The 22391-nt window shown below is 35.1% G+C and overlaps 3 protein-coding genes across 6 annotated transcripts; 2 read left to right on the forward strand and 1 right to left on the reverse strand.

The window, feature by feature from the left end:
* Window positions 1–131: 131 nt before the first annotated feature.
* On the forward strand, window positions 132–8420 carry LOC106664540 (UPF0061 protein Tbd_1019-like). Of its 3 annotated transcripts, XM_024230586.1 has the most exons (10): window positions 194–267; window positions 347–772; window positions 3020–3150; window positions 3379–3584; window positions 3843–4100; window positions 4164–4285; window positions 6365–6603; window positions 6663–6778; window positions 7513–7663; window positions 8339–8420. In XM_024230586.1, exons 1-9 carry the CDS (start codon window positions 251–253, stop codon window positions 7633–7635), a joined length of 1638 nt encoding a protein of 545 aa, XP_024086354.1. In that variant the 5' UTR covers window positions 194–250; the 3' UTR covers window positions 7636–7663; window positions 8339–8420. The 3 variants fall into 3 exon arrangements, with proteins under 3 accessions (XP_024086355.1, XP_024086354.1, XP_024086353.1); XM_024230587.1 differs by lacking the exon at window positions 8339–8420 and having other exon boundaries at window positions 132–284; window positions 7513–7850; XM_024230585.1 differs by lacking the exon at window positions 8339–8420 and having other exon boundaries at window positions 7513–7850.
* LOC106664537 (WD repeat-containing protein 91) lies at window positions 8397–17819 on the reverse strand. 2 transcript variants are annotated; one of them, XM_024230584.1, is made up of 14 exons: window positions 17606–17819; window positions 14498–14621; window positions 14268–14408; window positions 14073–14188; window positions 13486–13661; window positions 13313–13428; window positions 11198–11273; window positions 10870–10975; window positions 10694–10815; window positions 10459–10635; window positions 9207–9321; window positions 8907–9134; window positions 8692–8847; window positions 8397–8627 (listed from the first exon to the last, which is right to left on the reverse strand). In XM_024230584.1, exons 1-14 carry the CDS (start codon window positions 17723–17725, stop codon window positions 8475–8477), a joined length of 1926 nt encoding a protein of 641 aa, XP_024086352.1. In that variant the 5' UTR covers window positions 17726–17819; the 3' UTR covers window positions 8397–8474. The 2 variants fall into 2 exon arrangements, with proteins under 2 accessions (XP_024086352.1, XP_014245836.1); XM_014390350.1 differs by having other exon boundaries at window positions 10870–10993.
* LOC106664541 (complex I intermediate-associated protein 30, mitochondrial) lies at window positions 17693–22056 on the forward strand. The gene is made up of 4 exons (XM_014390353.1): window positions 17693–18162; window positions 21203–21417; window positions 21479–21664; window positions 21758–22056. Exons 1-4 carry the CDS (start codon window positions 17913–17915, stop codon window positions 21980–21982), a joined length of 876 nt encoding a protein of 291 aa, XP_014245839.1. The 5' UTR covers window positions 17693–17912; the 3' UTR covers window positions 21983–22056.
* Window positions 22057–22391: the final 335 nt, after the last annotated feature.

Genomic DNA, 22391 nt, shown 5'->3' on the forward strand with positions numbered 1-22391 from the left:
GGTTTAAACAGGTTGCTTGATATTGGTCGGCATCAAAATAATAAATGCGCTGTAATATGATGACTAAAGTGTCAATATATTATTACGTAAGCTTTTACGTACCTGTTTTAATAAATTTATATATGGAAAAATGAAGATTAGAAAAAATATTAAAATTATTATTTAAAAAAAATATTTAAAATATTTATCGATATGTGACAGTTTTTGGAAGGTTAAGTTTACTTTTGCTGTTATAGTCACAGCACGTCCTATGTCGTACACACTTTGGTAAACGGGTTTATTTAGTGAGTTAGTTTTATTTTTTGAAAATTTCGGATTGTTTTATAAAATTATAATTCGTTTTTAGTCGGTCTCGACGGATTTGGGGCGTTTCGGTCCTTAAACGATCCTCTTCGAGAATGTCACGCGAGTCCTTGGTGAAGGACATCAACGACTTCAAATTCTCCAAATGCAAGATCCTCGACTTGCCGATCGACGGCATCAGGGACAACTTCGTGAGACGAATGATGAAAGGTGTCGTCTTCTCCCGGGTCGCACCGACCCCCCTGGCCAGCCCGAGGCTGGTATCGTTTTCCGCAGAAGCCCTGGATGAAATCCTCGACCTGGATCCGGTCGTCGTGAAGTCGAGGGATTTCGTGGAGTTCATAGCCGGAAACAAGCTGTTGCCAAGTTCCACCCCGTTGGCACATAGGTACGGAGGCCACCAGTTCGGCACTTGGGCGGCTCAGCTTGGCGATGGAAGGGCAATCGTACTAGGCCAATACGTCAACAGGTATCTTCCTTATCAAATACTCATAGTTGCAAAGGTGAATCACAATGGTCAAGTAATTTAGTTCGTCAGTTCCCTATTCTCATCATAATCCTAAAAGTAAAAGTAAAGAACTCCTGCCTTACAGAAAGCCACAATGTTTGGGTGTCGTAAGTCACAACTTTACAATCTTTTTTCAAATTATTCTCAAATAAATGTCCAAGATTGTACTAATGTGGCGAATACGAGTTGGGTACACTCTGAAAAATCTGATGCGAAGATGTCGATGAAGATTTGTTGGTGTGTTAGGGAAATGAGTAGGGGAGACACACCAGTCACCACCGAAGATAACCCAAACTGACTGGCAAAGTTGACAAAGACATGAATAAATTATTCTGAGGAAAAATTAAACAATAACGATTATTTGGATAATCAAACAATCATTGGCTAACGGTCACTAAACACCACACATTTTTAAACGATAATATAGAACAAAATAATCCAAAATGAACAGCCTGCTCTCAGTAAGTTTAACATGAGCTTGAGAATATGAGTTGTGAGCTCACAAATGGTTTTATACATTACAAAAATAAACAAAATAATATACAAATTAGTGATAGCAGTATACATTCAATTAGGGGACCGTGGTAACCGAGTGGTTAAGATGTAAGAATCTCGGCTAGTTGATCCCGGGGTCGTGGATTCCATTCCCACTGTCGCCTCTGTCCTTTTTTTTCTGATACCTAAGGGGAGAGGTGGCCACGATTGAAAAAATTGACACGTCACTCATCAATGTAAGGTCTGCGGTGGGATTGGATCTCAGCGACCCTGAATTTGGTCTCAAACCCCTTCAAAAATGAGCTTCTTCGAGGGACGAACACTGGCTCACAGGGGGCTCAAATTCACAAGCATGTTGCAAGCCTCAAAAATGGAGCCAGGAAGTGCAGTAAGCTGTAATACAGCTGCAATGCTTGGGGAACTCCTCCGGTTCCTGGTATACATTATGTAAAAAAAAAATTATGTATGTATAATATCATTAATCAAATTCAATACCCATAACATACAAATATCATCATCACATCACGCAAAACTTATAACATATAAAACAATCATTACATTCCTCACATCAAATATTTCTACATAGTCTAATTCTTCAACAATTTAGCTTTCTTGTCCCTAATTATCCCTGTCTATATAATCCCAAATAGATAATTAAGCCGAACCATTACCCACGTTTCTCCCATTGTCGGCTCCTTTCACCTCAAAGAAGCCGACTCCTCATATAAAAATGTCTTTCTATCCAGACTTCCTTCATCACCCCTTCAAAATCCAATGTATATAAACAAAAAAAAATCAATATCTCACCAGCTCTCTTTAGCTGGGCACACACTAGGTCGGTGGGTCGGCGCAGTGCAGTGCTATTTAAGCTTGGGCATTTCGCCATCTTCAGTATGTCTGATATATATGAAGACATCCCGCAAACTGTGAAGTAAGATCTCTTGTTCGGTCTGTCAGACACGTTTTCGTTCCAGTAATGGGATTAGAAAGGACCAAACTACTGCTCCATCACCCTGTTTTTATCCTTGATATTTTTAATATTACAAAAATGTAATAAAATATTACAATTAATTAAGGTTTTTAATTGAAATAAAAAAGACAATGGCACGAGCGGGATTCGAACCCACGATCTTCGGATTGATACATCCCTGCTGTACCACTTGAGCTATCGTGACCTCGATCCACTCGGACACCAACTTCCCATCTCAACCGCACCTTTTGAATTTTCCCTCCTTTTTGCCATTTTTCAAATGTCGTGTAATCGGATTGGATTCTCGACGACAAATGAAAAATGGCAAAAAAGAGGGAAAATTCAAAAGGTGCAGTTGAGATGGGAAGTTGGTGTCCGAGTGGATCGAGGTCACGATAGCTCAAGTGGTAGAGCAGCGGCGTATCAAGCCGAAGTTCGTGGGTTCGAATCCCGTTCGTGCCATTGACTTTTTTATCTCAACTAAAAACCTTAATTAATTGTAATGTATTAATTGGTCAAGCGGACTACGAAATTAGTGAATTTAATGTAATAAAATAAATCCAAAAATAAAACTAATCTATTCTGTTTTGGTCACCCACGCTAGGATATGCAGGAATAAGTAGATTTGTTTTATAATAATTGCAGTTTCACTTCAGTGATAAAATAACTCCAATATACAATTTGTGATTGATTAGGAAATTAGTTGGGTTTAGCGAGACAGTCAATTATTTCATTTCCTATAGGAAAGACCAGACATGGGAATTGCAGCTAAAAGGGTCTGGCATGACACCTTACTCACGGGATGGTGATGGAAGGGCAGTTTTGAGATCGTCCATCAGGGAATTTCTCTGTTCAGAAGCGATGCACTACCTAGGTAAGAAGTGATTTGTTTATTTGTGCCGCAAGTTGAGATTTTGTGGCTTTTCAAAATTGTGGAATCTAAACTATGAACTTATGTATTATGACCAATGTCTGAATAAGTCAAATTCATATAAAGTTTTATGCAGAAAGTATTTTCTTGAAAAAAATATACTGTTTGCAAGAATTAAAAAAAAACATAAGCTTATTTTTAAGTGAATTCCAAAAATGTGGTCTTTTCAAGGAATTCCAACATCGCGGGCCGGTGCGATAATCGTGAGCGCTGACCATGTAATAAGAGATTTGTTGTATGACGGCCACCCAAAGTTAGAACCAACTTCCGTCGTTTTAAGGTTGGCGCCATCTTGGTTCAGGATTGGCTCGCTTGAAATCCTCGCCAAATATCAAGAAAACGAGCTGCTTGCTGAGTTACTCAACTTCATTATAAAAGTTGGTCTTTTTTTAAAATAAAAACATATCTTTTAATGAAGTTAAAATATTGAAGATAAGCATGATTGATGTGTAAGGTTTAAAATCTTAGTTATCGTAAGGTATTTTTGCTTAGGTATTCACTTTCAAACTTGTTGCTAAAACAAAAAATAAAATTGTAGTGTCGAGTATGAAATGACCTTAGCAAGTAAATATATGTGCCAAATAACTAAATATTAAGTACACCAATGTATATTACATTTTTTTTTTAATATTTAGGAGTATTTCCCAAATATAGAAGACAACGAAGACAAGTTGTTGAATTTCTTAAAAGCTGTATGTCGAATGACCTCCGACCTTGTCGTAGCTTGGCAAGCAGTCGGTTTCACCCATGGTGTCCTCAACACCGATAACATTAGCTTAATGGGAATTACAATCGACTATGGCCCCTTTGGTTTCATGGAAGCGTACAATCCAATGTATGTGCCCAACCACTCAGATTCAACTGCGAGATACTGTTACGGGAGGCAAATTACCGTAAGTTGGTATAGGATTTTTTCAAAAAGGACTTGCCCATAAAAATGTTGGTATTGCTTTCAGATTACTATATATAATCTGACTATGTTAGCGAGTGCAATAGCACCTCTCCTGAACGGTACACAAATGATGAAAGCAGCAAGAATGGTTCAAGAAGAGGAAAACTACATGAAAACAAAATTGGAGTAAGTTAATGTAAACGGCAATAGCGCGATGGCCGAACAATCATTCGCTTGCTTTCTTCTAAGTGATAAGAGAGTAGTTGGCATAAGCGTTTTTCTACTTATTCCTGTGTAGGGGAAGGTAAAGTTTGAGAATTTAATAAACCAGAGAGTTTGTTCTTCAACATTTATTTTAAAACAATTCTTCTTAATTAATCTAATAAGTTAGCCAAAATAATCTGGGACGAGTCTATTAACAAAAGGACTTAGCCCAAGTCACATTCGCCATGATTAGCGCCCACAGCATCCTCAGCCCCTTTCTGGTATCTCGACTATAGACTTGATGTGATAGGTTGCAACGGCTGGTCCTCTCACTGGCTCTGGCTGGCTGAGTCACCTTGTTGAATCCCAGATGGAGTGCGGCTGCTTCTGTTCTGGATCAACTCCTGTAGTCGACTATTCACTGCCCCTAGGTTCCTAGCGAGTCTTTGGTCTTGACTACAGCTGGGTTTACACCGCGTTAAAATCACTCGCACAACTTTTAAAACTAGTCTTGCATTGTGGATACCTAACCGTAACTGCGAAACTTTTGGCGTGGGGATGTTTCAGGGTGAGCCGACTGGCTGTTTGTTTTTAGTGCGCATCAATGTGTTTTGTGTTGTTTGTTTCTCTCCACATAAACACTTGTCTTGAGTATGAGAATGAACCAGGAGTGCTGCATTTGACTTACTCGAATGTATCACAGCTACAGATTTTTGTGGGGTGCTTCAATTCATCCTAACAAGAACAAGAGAGAGGATGTGTGGAAGGAAATGAGCATCAAAAGGGGACAAAGACAAAAAGTACAATAAAAATTATCGTCATGATAGCATACGCTGTTGCAGCAGTACACCAATGCACAAATTGATAGCTCACCTTGTTTCACCTCTGGGTTGTGAAATGTTTGCCTTGTGGAAATATGCGGTCATTAGGGACCGTTAGTCGAGGATTATCCAGAAATCGTGAGATGCGGTCTGGTGTGATGTAGGTTTCAGAAAAACATTTTCTTTATCATGTCAACGTTTCGATCTTTATTGAGATCATCTTCAGGGCCTGGGATTTACAAACATTGTTTAAAATTAACAAATACATGTAGGATGTGGGAAAAAGTGAATTTATACAATGCAAAAAATATATTTTTTATATTCAATCAAAGTATTTGTTCTCACTCAGTGTTTGTTTTCTGCGTAAGTGTGCCATTCTTGCGTGTCGTGTTAAGAGTGCCAGTGATATTGCTGTTTTGTGTTTATATACGTTGGATTTTGAAGGGGTGGGGGAAGGAAGTCGGTATAGAAAGACATTTTTGTACAAGGAGTCGGCGTCTTTGAGGTGAAAAGAGCCGACGAAGGGAATAAATCTCAATAAAGATCGAAACGTTGGCACGATAAAGAAAATGTTTTTCTGAAACGTATATCACACCAGACCGTATCTTACGATTTCTGAATAACCTTGTGGAAATAGTTAACTCGAAACTGCATTTTGCAAGTGATTCTCACGTTTAGTTGCACGAGTGATTTTTTCATGCAATGAAAACCAGCTTAAGGACAGTTTTGCCCGACGTTTCCAAATCATCCCTTTTTATACAAGTTCTCTACCGAAATAGGGGGGTTGAAAAGAAAATAAGTAAGGGGAGTTACCATGTTGCGGGGACTGGTGAAGACCAGGTTGGTGCAACCCCAATTTATGATGTCCGACATTGCTACATATTTTTGGCCTTGTGACAACCCTTCAGCACTAAATAATACGACGTTAGTTATTTATTTGATTGGTTGTCCGACAATTGCAACTTTATGTTATCCAGGTTCCTGGCGTCCCTTGGCTCCCATCTGGGTCTGCAACATTCTTCAATGTTCTTATTTATTTGACCAAAATTTATTACAATCCTAGCTGGATTTGCAATAATAAATGACACACCTTATTTTTCTCGTTATTTATTTGGGTTATTCGGTCATGTTTCTACTTCCTCCAGGGTTTTGATAACTTCCTTTCTAGATTCCATCTACAAATGACCCAGTTCTACATTATTTTAATATATTTTGTAAATGTTTACTTATAATTTCCCAGGGAAAAATTTTCTCAGAAGCTTGGCTTGCACAAATCATCACCAGAGTTGACCACCATGCTCATTAAAATGCTCGAAGAGACCCAGGCTGATTTTGTCATGACTTTTAGAGAATTGAGCGAATATCCAATCGACAAGTTAAAAAAGCCAGCTGCCAGTCTATGGGCACTACAACAACTCTCAAGGCACGCGTCGTATCCCAAATTTATTGAAATGTACCAGAAGCGTCTGGTTGAATTAGGTATCTGATGCCAAACATCATCGAATTTCGGTCTGTGCTAATTTCTAATTTTAATCAAGGCATAACCGATACTCAAAGGATGGAAGACATGCGCAGGGTCAATCCTTGCTACACTTTGAGAAATTGGATGGCAGAAGAAGCAATTAAGGCAGCACACTCTGGAGACTTTTCACAGGTAGTCTAAGCCATAAAGTTCAAATAGGACTATTAAATTGTTTGTTCGTTTCAAATCATTTTACTATGTATATCCCCAGGTATGTTTGTTTATTTTCATTTTTTAAATATGGTGGGGGGGGGAAACTGATACACATATAGATCAGGTCTTTGAAAGTGCATGGTAAGATAAAAAAGGATGCCCCTCGAGGGTTCGAGCAGCCCTGCATTCGAACCTGACAAACTTACAAAATTCACTAATTTCGAGGTCCACTTGACCAATTAATATATTACGATTAATTAAGGTTTTTAGTTGAGATAAAAAAGTCAATGGCACGAGCAGGATTCGAACCCACGATCTTCGGCTAGATACGCCGCTGCTCTACCACTTGAGCTATCGTGACCTCGATCCACTCGGACACCAACTTCCTATCTCAACCCCACCTTTTGAGTTTTCCCTCCTTTTTGCCATTTTTCAACTCATTTCATTTGTCGCCGAGAATCCAATTCGATTACACAACATTTGAAAAATGGCAAAAAGGAGGGAAAACTCAAAAGGTGGGGTGGAGATAGGAAGTTGGTGTCCGAGTGGATCGAGGTCACGATAGCTCACGTGGTAGAGCAGCGGCGTATCTAGCCGAAGATCGTGGGTTCGAATCCTGCTCGTGCCATTGACTTTTTTATCTCAACTAAAAACCTTAATTAATATTAATTTCAATATTAACCCTTTATTTATGTATTTTTTTAAATTCCAAGGTGGACCTTTTGCTGAGAATTTTGAAAAATCCTTTTACAAGGCAGGAAGAGGCTGAGGCAAAAGGGTACGGGGCCAAACCTCCATCTTGGTCTAGAACGCTCTGTTTGAGCTGTTCAAGTTAATGTCAATACATTCCACATTGGTGTCGAGGTTAGTTGTAAAAATGATAATTTTACCTGAACATATTTAATTAATAAGTTACCAAATTTTAATATTAGCTGTACAATCTTTTTCAAAATGGACATTTTTGTGATATAACAACCTTTATTATTAAAATTTGAGGATTGGCTAATTAATATTTTAATTTTAAATTAACGCTAATTAATTGTTGAACATTATTTATTATGGGATTTTTTTTATTACAATTTATTTCTTATTCCATCAACCAACATTAAATTATTATGTTTTTGTGTTAAAACCTCAAAAATATTAAACGATGACGCTGAATAAAAAACAACAACCAATCCTAAATGGTCGTTTTTCAAACTGTTTAGACATTTCTTAATTAAAAATACTTTCAATTGAGAAAAAAAGTTATTTTTTAACCTGCTTACCAAGGTAGTGTACTTTGTAATTCATATCAAGCAAATCACTTATTTGTTTGTTAATACAAAATGTATAATTTATTATTATTGTTTTAGATCAAATATTTTTCTAAATAATCCTTGTGATAAAGTAAAATTAAAAGAAAAAGGTTTAAGTGTTGATATAAACATTTTAAATTGAATAATTGTTGAAAGTTGATATTGGCATATTGTTAGTTTTCCATGTCATATTAATAAAGTTTATTTTTCCATTTTGACTTGTTTTCATTATTTCTTCTAGTTTGCCATCTATCTGCGAGGATTATGTGGACCTAAATTGAAATTATTATACTAAAAAGTTATAATAAAAATTTTATTTAGCCCTGTTATTGTTTTCTGTATAATAAAATAATAGAATTGACTCAAAATAGAGTCGATCATGGTGTTAAAATTGTGGATACATTAATTTTTCCATCTGCAGATGATGAAAGGCAAGTCGAACATTGATTGGCTGTTGACCAGTCACAAGTCGTAAGAGGGCTTTTATGCCCTTCGAGGGATAACATCGCTTGAAGGCAACTGTCAGTAACCTGCACATTCATTTTGTTGAATTGCGTAAAGAAATGCTTATTTAATTTATTTATATCTATTTACCTGGTAAATGTTAGCTCCAATATTGCCGCATGCAGTCAAAACAAGTTTTCCGTTTTGATGTAGGGTAAAGCCTTGGGTTCCGTGTGATGTCTGACAGTTGGGAAGAGTAACTCTAAAAGTCGCTTCACCATTGTGTGCCAAATTGTGTTTGTTAAGCTGAAGAAAAAAAATTTTTCAGTCTCAAATTGAAATTTATTATTTTGTAAATCGTTTACCTTGTGGTCGGCGCCAAGGGTGTAGCAGAAATTGTGATCCGGTGTGATGTGTATTGTGCTTACGCATCCTTCATGTGCTCCCCAAGACTCGACGCACTCTCCGTTCCTTAGATCGAGTGCCCGAACCGAACCGTCCGAACAGCCGACTATCAAAAGGCTGCCGTTGTGGTTGAACTGGCAGCAATTCGCAGACAAGCTGGTTGTTCCGTTACCAAGGGTGAATGATTGCTATTAAAGTAAAAACCTTTATTTGATTTTGTTTTATTTTTAATAGTTTAATAGTTCGAATATACAACTTACTTCAACCTTCTTTGTCTTTATATCATAAAACAGTAATTTGCCTGTCATTTTGTTAAAATTAATAGCAGAACAGGCAACGCTGCACTCCGTGGGGCTACAGCAAAGACTTAAGATTCTAGAAAAAAAAAGGAAGATTTACTTTTGAGGCCAATGGGGAGATGAAACCTGTAATTTGGCCTTTTTCCAATCTTTATAGTCTGCCTGTATTTTAGTCAGGGATATAAGCAGGGTGAGGTACTGAAAACCATATCGATTGTTCTAATGCAAGATATTTCAGCAGTTTCTAGTATCTTTGTGCTTGTTTTTTAATTAACTGGTAATTAAACTGAAAATTAGTTAATAAGAGAAGTGCTCACAAAGATTTGTGGCACAAAGTTCATAAACTTATTAAAAAGGTCCAACTATAAAGAAACAGCACTGATCACTATTAAAGAGAGTGAGAAGGGGAACAGCATTTGACAGGTAAGGGAGACAAGGAGAAATGTAAAAAATCAGCACTGCAGCATTTTATTATGTTCATTGGTAGGTCAAGGACAGGTGAGGCAAACGGTCCTGCTCTACTAGAGTGAGAAGCTGAGCTGACAGACTAAAACAGCAAGGGTTGGTGGACCAAATTGAAAACAAGATCGTGAATGCAGAATTTCATTATTTTCAGTAGTACGTCAGGGATATAATAGGGTGAGGCATGGACATACTCATTTCTTGAGATAGTGATGAATATATATTATTACGATTAATTAAAGTTTTTGTTGAGAAAAAAAAGTCAATGGCACGAGCGGGATTCCAACCCACGATCTTCGGCTTGATTCTCCGCTGCTCTACCACTTGAGCTATTGTGACCTCGATTCCACCTTTTGAATTTTCCCTCCTTTTTGCCATTTTTCGAATCCCGCTTGTGCCATTGACTTTTTTATCTCAACTAAAAACCTTAATTAATTGTAATATATTAATTGGTCAAGCGGACCACAAAATTAGTGAATATATATTATGTTATAATGGGTGTGAAAAGAGATCCGAACTTGGGGGAGCCTATTTTGCTGCTTTCGTCCACCAGACACATTCAACAACGAGATGCTGAAACATGACGGACAGGCCAAAACAGTGAGATTGGACAAAAATGATCAGAAATGACCAAATTCTAAAGTATATGTAGTCTAAAATTTATCATAATATAGTTCAAACTCTGAAGGTAGACTTGATTCTAATATATATAAATATTTGTATTGTTAGTATAGAAAACCATAAAAATTACTTTGTATTTGTAAGGGGACTAGAGTCTTCGTTGCCTGTTTCCCAAATTGTTTTATTTTCCCTGCTGTCGTGAAGCCTTAGGATGCCATCCTGACTGCCACTGACGAAATACCTTTCGTTTTTTGTCAACCAGCTCAAAGAAGTAAAGCCGGATTTGTACTCTAACGTGGAATGTACCCTGCAGGCAGAAAGTGTAATTGTAATGCAGGCAAGGAAGAAAGGAAAAAAAATCCGACTTAATCTGAGACTCCGCCGACCACAGTTTAATAATCCCGTCGCTGTCGCAGCTGGCTATCATATTTCCCAAGGCGTTGAATTTGCACTGGGTGACAGCGGCTTTGTGCTCCGTCATTTTTTCCTAAAACGCAAAACTTTTGAGGTCTTGCGGCCGCAGGGAATATATCGGGTTTACCTGGCTCAAAAGTAAAAACGTGTCTTTGCGATTTCCTCTTTTGTCGACATTTTCAACAGAAACGTCTCTGTTGCTTCTCCTCGGCCGTGAATCAAGCGACAGAGACCTTTTTGGCACAGAAGTGCTACAGTACATAAAGATGTAACATGTTTTTATAAAAAGATCATATTCAAAATATTCAATACTAAGATGTAATTCATGTATATTTCTCAGCGAATACTGAAATCATTTTTGTTTAAACCATGATTGTTGGCTCATTGCACTTTTTGCTTGGAAATTCCTACCAAAATTCACAGCATTAACCCATGTAAAATATAAATTTTCTGACCTGCTTTGTTTTATCCATCCACCTTGTGAGACATGCCTTTTGCTTGAGTGATGCTTTTTTACTCCAAATTGGTCATCTGAATAATAAGTTTCTCATTAGAGACATTTACTTGCTAGTTTTTTGGTTTTTGTTTTCAGAAGTTAGTAATAAAATTATCAGCAGTGCCAATTAAATGGTTAAATGATATAGTTATAAGAAATTATATGGAAAAGGGTATTTCATGCCCTTCTTTTTCACGTTTTGAATGAATTTATTAAATTATAAAAAAAAAATGTTTTGAACTGGCAGGAAATAGGCCACTTACTGGGTATGTCTGCAGGGTCTACACTCTGTGTTTATTTATAGACCCAGAGTGTCGATTCAACATGGGTTAACTGACTCAGACCAACACCCACCATCAATAATAAAGTAGATAAAAAAAATAATAAAAATAAAAAACCACTAAAATTGTACAAGTGAAAACAATAATCCCTAACTCCACAAAATGTATCTCGTCCATAACCGTAACTTTACTTAACCTAACCAACTCATATATTTTATAAGGCAAAATCGACGCTCTGTCTTAAAATAAAATGCCTGCATACTTATATTGCCTTAGAATTTAATGGACTGAAAAAAATCCTCAAACTTCTTCACATGATAACAATTATCTTAACCTAATCTCTAATTAACACATCCCTAACCCTAACTAACCTAACCAGTCCCTCACCCTAATCTAACATAATCCATCCTTAACCAAACCATCCTATGCTCACTCCCCTGCAACACAAAATCGATGCTCTGCCTTAAAATAAAATGTCTGAATACTTATACTGCCTTCGATTTTAATGGATTGAAAAAAAAAAAAAAAATCAAAATTGTTCATGTGTAATAATTATCCCTAATCTTAACCTATTCCTAACCCAACCTACCTAACTAGTCCCTAATCATAACCAAATACTAACCGTACTTAACTTAACCAGAACCTAACCTTACTTAACCAAACCATCCTATGCACACTCTTTACTAACGGAAAATCGATGCTCTGCCTTAAAATGAAATGGTTGAATTTCTGTAGCTTTAGAAAAATGAATGGAAAAAACACTAAAATCCAACTCATCCCTTACCATAACCTTACTTAATCTAACCAACCCTTGTAGACTATACAGTAATGCGTAATCGATTCTCTGCCTTAAAATAAAATGTCTGCATACTTATACTGCTTTATAATTTAATGTTTTGAAAAAACCAACCCTCAAAATTTTCAAGTGATAACAATTATCCCTAATCCTAACCCATCCCTAACCAGTCTTTAATTCTAACCTAACATAACCCATCCCTAACCAAACCATCCCAAGTATTCTCCAGTAACATAAACTCGATGCTCTGCCTTGTAATAAAATGGTTGCATTTCTATTGCATTAGAAAAAAATGGATTGAAGAAAACTCTAAACTTTATAATGTATAAGTATAATCCCTAACCATATCCCTACATTATCTAGCTTAACCTGACCTGTCCTAACCTAACCCCATACACATTCTGGGAATGGGAAATTAATGATGCGAATTTTTTTTTTAACTAGCCCAAAATCACATGCATGTTAATATTGATCATTGTCAAATGATCCTCACTATTTTATATTTAATTTATATTTTTTTTATCATTAGTTCAGCCAGTCACTGTGATAGTTATGTTATAATTCTTTTTCCTATGATATTTCAGATTTATTGTTTTATTCTACACAAATTTCTCTTTGTAATGTTTATTTTACATTATTTAGTATCGTGGCATCTGAGAGTTTAATTATAGTAAAAGTTAGCAACACAATACTGTGTTGAAAGACACAAATTATCCACTTTTTTAAAAACCAAAAACACATCAATTTTACACCATAACCACTGTGCAAACGAGTAAAATGTATGGATTGCTTTGAATAGAACTTACAATAGAGTAAAAAGAAAAGAAAATGAGGTGAAATATAATAATCACTAAAATTCAAATATAAAAAAAGTTGATTAACATTACTTTATTGACAAAAGGCACTTGTACATGCATAAAAAAATATATACATAAACTAAATTAAAAAATAAAGGAACAAATACAAATATTTGAGATTCTTCTTCAGTGTCTGTTACCTTGTGGTTGCGGTTTCCTTCCCATGATCGGGCTAGTCGGAATCCCCCCACCAATTGTACGGATCAAATTTTTCAAAGATTTCGGATGGTTTTCATTATTCGAAGCTGGATTTTCTCTACAATTACAATAATGATAATAACAAAGGTTGTAATTTAATAAAATGTAAACATACTGTGCTATGATATAAAAATCGTCCATGATGTCCATCGGCGGAACGACCTCCGGTACAATGTTCGCGCACTGGCTCAGGGTAGCCAACTTGTGTTTGAGTGCATCATTTTCCTCTTGGAGCCGACGGAGTTTCGTTGCCTCCTCTTCATAACTAGAAAGCGCAGGCTGTGGCATGACCTGGATAAAAAGTGAAGTTTACAATTAAAAGCTCTAAGCTAACCCATCCCTATTCCTAACCTAATCTAACCCATCCCTTAATTATTATTAAGGGTTCCACAATTCCAACCCCCAAACCTTATTTAAAAAAGTCCCTAATCCTAATCTTATCTAACCTAACAAACCCATGCATATCCTCCAGTACACAAAATCGATGCGCTGTCGATAACTTTAAAATGTCTACATCTTTTTACATATTTCCTTAGAAAAAAAAAGAAAAGACAAAAATGGATTGAAAAACAAATTATTCATGTGGTAAAAATAATCCCTAACCCCACATAATTTAACCTAACCTAACTTATCTCAACTTAACCTAATTCCACCCATCTCTAATTCTAACTTTCCCACTGAAATTCACAATAAAAAGCTTACTTGATAAATAATTGCTAGAAAGTTGTGGAGTGAAACGAGAAATGTGTCTTGCCACTGTTTCGTAAAATGGACGGCAAACGCCCCATGTTCTTCGGGTTTTTCAATATAAGGCAGCACTGGGAGAAAAAACAAAAAATAAGTAAATAAAATAATAAAAATAACACAAGTTTATAATGTTTAATACAAATAACTTACTGAACCATTCCTTCCACTCCGGCTGCCCTTGAAGTTCTGGGGTCATTTTAGTAAAAAACTCGTTCACTTTGTCAGGATTTTTACTCGAAATTGCATTGACTAGGTAGTACTTGTGAAGCGATATTTCTAATTTTCTCAAACCTAACAATAATGTATAATTAAAATAAAAAATAAAATGAAATAAAATTCAAAACAGTTAAACTATTTTGTCATATATTGCTGACTCATACCTGGCGTAAATTCATGATCCAACTTTGAGAATATTTTTTGATCAAAATGTGACCAAAGGGCTCTCAGAGAATTTAAATCGCAATTGTTTATAAGAAGCAGAAACTGATCGACAATTTTGTCTACCTAAAAAGCAAATACAATTTATTAGTATTTTATCTATTCTCTTCATTATATAAGAATTTTTGTTCATGTTGTAAGTTTAATTTTAAGCTAATATATTAACAGAATAAACATTCAGCCATTTTTATTGTATTTGCTAAAATAGGATATTTAAATTCTTTTATGCCATTCTGTTTAGAGCACTACTGCAACACTCTAATTGTGTATTTTTTAAATTTTAATAACTTAAACCTGACATGTGATCTTTTAAAAAGGCCTTGGGCCACATGACACAGTACAACAAACATAAAAAATCTTAAAAATTAATGCTTTAGTATTAGATACAAGCAAAAGTGTAGTAACAGGGCAAATGGGGCGAGCATGTTTCAAAATATTACTCCCTGCTATTATGAAATGTGATCCGTGTACATTATGCCTATTTACAACGTCAAGAGCGATTATTTTCAGCGACAAGAAATTGGTAAGCGTTTCTGCACTATTGCTGTTACATGTAAAACGAGTAAAAATATTTTGATTGAGTCTAAAATTTTTAGCATTGTATAAATTCATTTTTCACATCCTACTGTATTTCTATTATTTAGGCAATGTAAAACAAACAATCTCAGGCCCTGAAGATGATAAAGACCGAAACATTGGCACAAAAAAGCAAATGTTTTTCTAAACCTACATCACACTAGACTGCATCTCACAATCTCTAAACAATGAACTATGCAATATTATAATTTTTCATTAAATATGCCACTTAAAAAAAAAAAAAAAAATAGTGTATCATTATTAAAAATTTCCAAACTTGCAAAGAATGTAAACATTTATAATTTCAAAAATTATATAAGATATTTTAAAGCCAAGATTTAATTTTTTCATACTACACGTTTATTCTGTATTAAGGTTGTTCATTATGCTTTTGTAAAGATATATACTGTTTATTTCCTGAGGATCTCAAAAAAGAAAAAAAAATTGGCAGGAATGTACCAATATATTATTTTTTATTATAAATTTATATGTAATGTACATTATTGCAAATAAGTTTTCTCTGTTTTGACCTCTTCCGAAGATCCTCTGAAAAGACTTCAAATAAAGATTTATCATTATTATAAGAAATATCACACTTTCCAAGGTATGTTTATATGCAATAGGGGTTCCTCAACAGACCTTTTTACCTTGCAGTGGACAAAAGAATTGCATTCTGCAACAACACACTCAAAACTTATAAAAAAGTGCTGGAGTACTCAACATTCCAACACCACACTGTACTAATTTAAATGTGGTTCAACTGATGCTCTCAACATTCAGCAATTGGAACAAACTACATATTCACATTTATCCATTCAAATTGATACATTTAACATAAGGTCATTGTGGTGTCCATTCTTGTTAGGTGGCATTCTTACTAGCTCAATCTTTTTTTACATGCTGGATACATTATACTTTGTATATATTATTTCTAAGTGAGATGATTATGATGTTTACGCTCTAACTAGGATATTTATGGTTTTTTAGGTAATGCTTGTGTTTTATATAAGAAAAGCCACACATCACACCAGACCACATCTCACGGTCTCTAAATAATCAACTGTGCAATATTATAATTTTTCATTAAATATGGCACTTTTTTTTTTAAATAAAGAGATCATTTACATATAAACATACGTACATTCTTGCAAATAAAGATTTATTATTATTATAAGAAATGTCACACTTCCCAAGGTGTGTTTATAGGCAATAGGGGTTCCTCAACCGACCTGTATATCTTGCAGTTGGAAAGAATTGTATTCTTTATCAACACACCAAAAACTAAAAAAAAAGGGAAAAAATGTTGGAGTTCTCAACATTCCAACACCACATTACTAGTTTAAATGTGGTTCAACGGCTACTCTCAACATTCAGCAATTGGAACATACTACACATTCTCACTTATTCATTCAAATTGATACATTTAAGTTCATTGTGGTGTCCATTCTTGTTAGGTGGCATTCTTACTAGCTCAACCTTTTTTTACATGCTGGATACATTACACTTTGTATATATTATTTCTAAGTGAGATGATTATGATGTTTACGCTCTAACTAGGATATTTATGGTTTTTTAGGTAATGCTTGTGTTTTATATAAGAAAAGCCACACATCACACCAGACCACATCTCACGGTCTCTAAATAATCAACTATGCAATATTATAATTTTTCATTAAATATGGCACTTTTTTTTAAATAAAGAGATCATTAGTCAAAACTTTAAAAACTACAAATAAGGTGAAACATTTATAATTTCAAAAATTTTAAATTGGAGTTAAGGCCAAGATGTAATTTATGTGTCTTTTTTTATACTACATGTTTATTCTGTATTATGTTTGTTTTTTATTATGCTTTTGTAAAGGTATATTCTGTTCATTAAAACTTCTGCTCTCTAGTTCAAGCTTTGCTTTTTGACAGCAGGCAGGGATGTACCAAAATATTATTTTTTGTTGTAAATTTGTATGTAATGTACATTCTTGCAAATAAAGATTTATTATTATTATAAGAAATGTCACACTTTCCAAGGTGTGTTTATAGGCAATAGGGGTTCCTCAACCGACCTGTATATCTTGCAGTGGGAAAGAATTGTATTCTTTATCAACACACCAAAAACTTTAAAAAAAAGGGAAAAAATGTTGGAGTTCTCAACATTCCAACACCACATTACTAGTTTAAATGTGGTTCAACTGCTACTCTCAACATTCAGCAATTGGAACATACTACACATTCTCACTTATTCATTCAAATTGATACATTTAAGTTCATTGTGGTGTCCATTCTTATTAGGTGGCATTCTTACTAGCTCAACCTTTTTTTACATGCTGGATACATTACACTTTGTATATATTATTTCTAAGTGAGATGATTATGATGTTTACTTTCTAACTACAATATTTATGGTTTTTTAATGTGTTTTTTTAGGTAATGCTTGTGTGTTATATAAGAAAATTCGGACGTTTGTGACTGGCGCTTACCCTGAATCCCCTGTCCTTGTCGACTTTAAGCTCTGCATCGAAGGACTTTAAAGTTATGGTGAAGCCCCTGAACAGGAGATACTCCCTGACTAAGTCGTCCAAGTGCGTGAAGTGCGACATTTTCACTATTTTCAGTTCATTTTGTTTCCGTCCGATTCGTCTCGGTTGAGCAAGAATCCGGGGACCGGGACGATCGAAAGTCAGGAATTGACAGTCGACAGTGGAAGGGAATTGATAAAGTGGGCGATCAATTATCAAACGGGAGGTTACAGTCTGGTTACGATTTTGAGGTTATTCCAGACGGAAGATGAGCTTTGCAGTCAATCTTGTGAGAAAAACTCTTCCAAGGGGATATCTTCAAGCGGGGATTCACACGACAGGATGCAAACAACTTTTCTGGGAGAAGGATATGAAAGGAGGATACGGGAAACCTTCGAAAGTCGGCTGGGCCCAAATTGTGAAAGAGGGTTTCAAAGAATTGAAAACTGAATTCAAGCTCTTCACCCAGGAAGTAAAGGAGAAGTTTGTGGCCGACCCAATCCTGGCTTACCCTCCAGGTATGTCTTCAATTTTAACATACGGTTTTTTTCATATAAAATTTCTTCTTGTATTCTGTGGGGCGATGAAACTTGAGACCAGTATTGAGATTACGAGCTGATGCTGCAATTGTTTGCAATACTCATTAAAATGAACAATTTTTTTTATAATGAACATGTCCTGCTCTTGCTGGGTGTGTTCCAATTTTCCAATTTGCCAGTGTTATGCTTAGATCTGAAAATAGGTCTGTGATGATCACCAAAGAAGATATACTTAATAAAATAAATAACTCAGTCAATAATGTCTGAAAAGGCTCTTTTACATTTGTCCCTTTGGAAGATCATCTTGGATGAATCATCCAAAGTGATAAATGTAAACCGCAATTCATCTTCGATTCCCCCAGAGTGAACAATGAAAGAAGTTGACCCCTACTAACTTTTGAAGAAAGAGTCGTTCCTCCAGCTGGTGTTTCATCTGAAGAGAAGGCGCAGTGAGAAATCTAAACATCCCTCCTCACATTCACTCTTTTGTTTCACCTTTCGCCAGTCAAACCATGTCTTCTAGTGAGAACATTCCTCTTTATTATAAAGTTTTCGCGTCCTAGTTTTATTTTATTGCAGTGATATTTAAGTGGCAAGTCAGACATACAATGTTTCTTGAAATATACCAGCAGTACGAGTGCTTGTGGAATACCAGTTGCAGCAATTATAGTAAATCAAATGCAAGGAAAAAAGCATAATCCCACACGAGTTTACAGTTCGATAAGTGCTCTCTCCGCAACAGGCAGGCTCAAGAAGATGGTTTTCACTTTTTCGTAGAATGCCCAGTTTTGCCTTGCAAAGAGAGCAACTAATCAGTTTTTTATTTCAATTATTAAATGTTTATTATATATATATATAAGAAACACCCTGATTATTTATATGTGCATAAGTGTATGTAAATATTTTATTTTACTTATATAGTTTTTTTCTTTTTTGTTTATTTCTTGAGAACAGATTTTTAGACCTGTTTTCATTGTTTATTAAAAATTTATAGTACGACTCCAACAATGCCGTTATGTGCAGTTTTTTCTCTGTATTGTTTATGTAGTAAAGTACTTTTTTCATTCATTCATTTATATTAGTAATTTCAGGTGTTCCCTAGGGTAGGCATTTGTTCCCTCTTTTATTCAAATTATTTATAAATGATTTACCTTCTGTATTAAATTATAGTAATAATAATAATAAAAAAAAAAGATTTCAGCAAAAAAGAAGGGTTTAAATCTTTTTATTGTAGCTTGTCCGACCAATATTAGAATATAACAGTGTTGTATGGTCGCCAAGCTACACAGTCTAGAAATTCCTTCAGAAAAATAAATTCCTTCACTATACAGCTTATATAATCAAATTTGTTAGAACCCGCTCAAATACAACCAAATTTGAAAGAAAAAGGGTCTGCTGTCACTTGAAAACAGAAGAATGTATCTAGATACGTTATTTTTGTTATTAGTAAATGGTATGATAGATTTTATGGAATGTATAAACTTTAATGTTCCTAGGCTCAATTTGAGAAATGGTGATTCATGTTATACAAATATGGCTGTGACAAACTATATGAAACATAGCCCCTGTAACCATTTAATGACAGAAGGGAATTTGTTATGTTTTGACTGGTATTTTGACAGCATATCTAAACTAAAAAAAGTTATTGCAAATTACATGAAGTTAATTCGTTTAGTGAATAAAAGTATAAAATGTATAATAGTGGGATGTTACTGTGCATAAATAATTAAATAAATTATGTCATAATTAAATTGGATCTGTTTTGACATTAGTTTCTGCAATGGCCCTTTAATGAATGTTTTCGCATGCCTCTGTCCTGAGATGTATTATCTTGGAACCAAGGATTGATTTTTAATCAATTGGCTCGTGGATTCACGTTTTTGGATATTTGGTCTGCCACAAAGACTGGTTTAGGTCCAAAAGGTGAAGCATCCTTCAAAATGATTGGAAATGGCCAAATTAAAGCTTTCATTACCCATGCAAACCTCACGAGGACATGTGACTATTTAAAACTGAGTTTCAGGTATCTTGGATAGCCAAAGTTAATTGCTTGAGATGTCAATGTAATGGAATGGTGTAGCTTTTAGAGATAAATATATTAATACAATTATTGATCCAATTTTTCAAGAAGTTATCAGTTTCTGTTTAGTTTAATTGGGTGATTTATTAGATGATTAATCTTTTTTAATATATTTTTAAACATTTTTATATTGCTTCAACAATTGTTTTGTTCAGAAAATACCTAACAAACAAACAATTTTAAGGGCATATTCTTAATTCTTTGTATTTTATGTGATGTTTTACCTGCTCAATTGTAATTTGAATTAATATTTATTGCATTGTAGTATTATTTATTTATTGTATGGCTCAAATTCTTACATACATACAGACATGTGCTGAGTTGAGCTCTTTCGCTTTTCATAGTCCACCGGCAATTTCAGCGTTTACTATTTACAGTAAACTGTTGGCAAACTCGAGAAGTGTTGGCAGTTTGGGGTCAGACCTCAGTCTTATTGTCCAGCTACTGAGGTCGGAGCCAGTAAATTCATCAACCAAAATGCAGTTCCAAACCCATTGATACTTATGTTCATTCATAAATACATTCACTAAAATTTACACAACATTTATTCAATTAGGGCAATGGGAGTACTCAGTATTCCTCCGCCACCCTTTACACAAATTATACAACTAACCTAATTGAGGGTCAATAGGATACTTGATATTCCGCCATAGACCCTTTCACATCACACAGTCACGCTAATAAATACGTGCATGGTGTTTAGTGACCGTTAGTTGATGATTATTTTGAGATCGTGAGATGATCTTCACACCAAATCGCATCTCACGATCTCCAAATAATCAGCTAATAAATACAATCACCCTCAACACCACCTTTACACAAATTATTCAACTAACCTAATTGATGGACCATAGGATACTCGATATTGCGCCATCCACCCTTTCACATCACACATTTACGCTAATAAATACAGTCATTATAACATTATAAATTTTTTAGGTGTCGTTGACAAAATCTGGACAATTAGAGAACAAAATGATCTAGACACTTGGATTACAACTTGTGATTCTGACCATGGGGAAGGGTTCAGCTCTTGCAGTTTGATTCTCAATAACGGGCATGGTTTGTTTTCTGGTAACCTCAGCACAGACTTTCCGAAAGACGGTAAAATCAAAAGGTCTGGCTACTGCACAGTCAGAACAAAAAGAATGAGGGTGTGTTAAGCATCATAATTTATTCAAATTTGCGATTATTTCAAACATTTTTTTATTTTAGAAGTCTTTTAAAAGAGATGCTTATCTTGATTGGAACCCTTATAATCACCTTGTATTGAGAGTTAGAGGTGATGGGAGATCGTACATGCTAAATATATCAACTTGCGGCATCTTTGATCAGATGTGGAATGATGTATATCACTATATACTATTCACCAGAGGCGGTCCTTACTGGCAAATAGTAAAAGTAAGTAAACATCATAAACAAAAGTTTATGATTTAAGTTTAAAAGTTCAAAAGTTTATGTTTTAACAAAAGTTAAAATTAATTTTTATTGTAGATTCCCTTTTCCAAGTTTTTTCTGTCAAGTAAAGGAAGAATACAAGACATCCAGTCTGAAATGCCTCTTGGAAATATAAGCCACTTTGGCATCACAGCTGCTGACAAGGTGAACGGACCTTTTTCGTTAGAAATCGATTATATCGGTCTTGAGAATGTACCCTCTCACGAGGAAACGACAGCCTACGAAATGTATAAGACTTACAAAAACATCGCTGCAAATTAGTTTTCCTATTGAACAAAATGTGAATAGTGTCACAAGTTTTACAATGTAAATAAATACCATTGTTGTATGTTGAACGTTGTACTTTTTTTCCCAGTAGGAAAGTAAACTGTTATGGCTTAGCTTTTATAAAGTTATTGATATTCAATGAGTTATTGTGGTCTTAAAGGTGATTGCGGTCTGATGTCCTAAGTAGACTGGAGGAAAGAGCTTTTTACAAGGAGCGAAAGTAATGTTGGTGGGCGGTATGTTTACGCCAGAGAGAAATTGTTTTGTTTATATTTTAGCGTAACCATGGCGACGGTAAACAAAACAGGCCAAGGGGATTCAGCGGGAATCAGTGTAGGAGAACTTGAGCAGTTTTGAGTTGGACATGGTAATCGAATTGGTGAGATACAATGCCCGAATAAGA

The sequence above is a fragment of the Cimex lectularius genome, unplaced genomic scaffold (assembly GCF_000648675.2).
Source record: "Cimex lectularius strain Harlan isolate CLEC.00 unplaced genomic scaffold, Clec_2.1 scaffold13, whole genome shotgun sequence".
Classification (NCBI taxonomy): Eukaryota; Metazoa; Arthropoda; class Insecta; order Hemiptera; family Cimicidae; genus Cimex; species Cimex lectularius.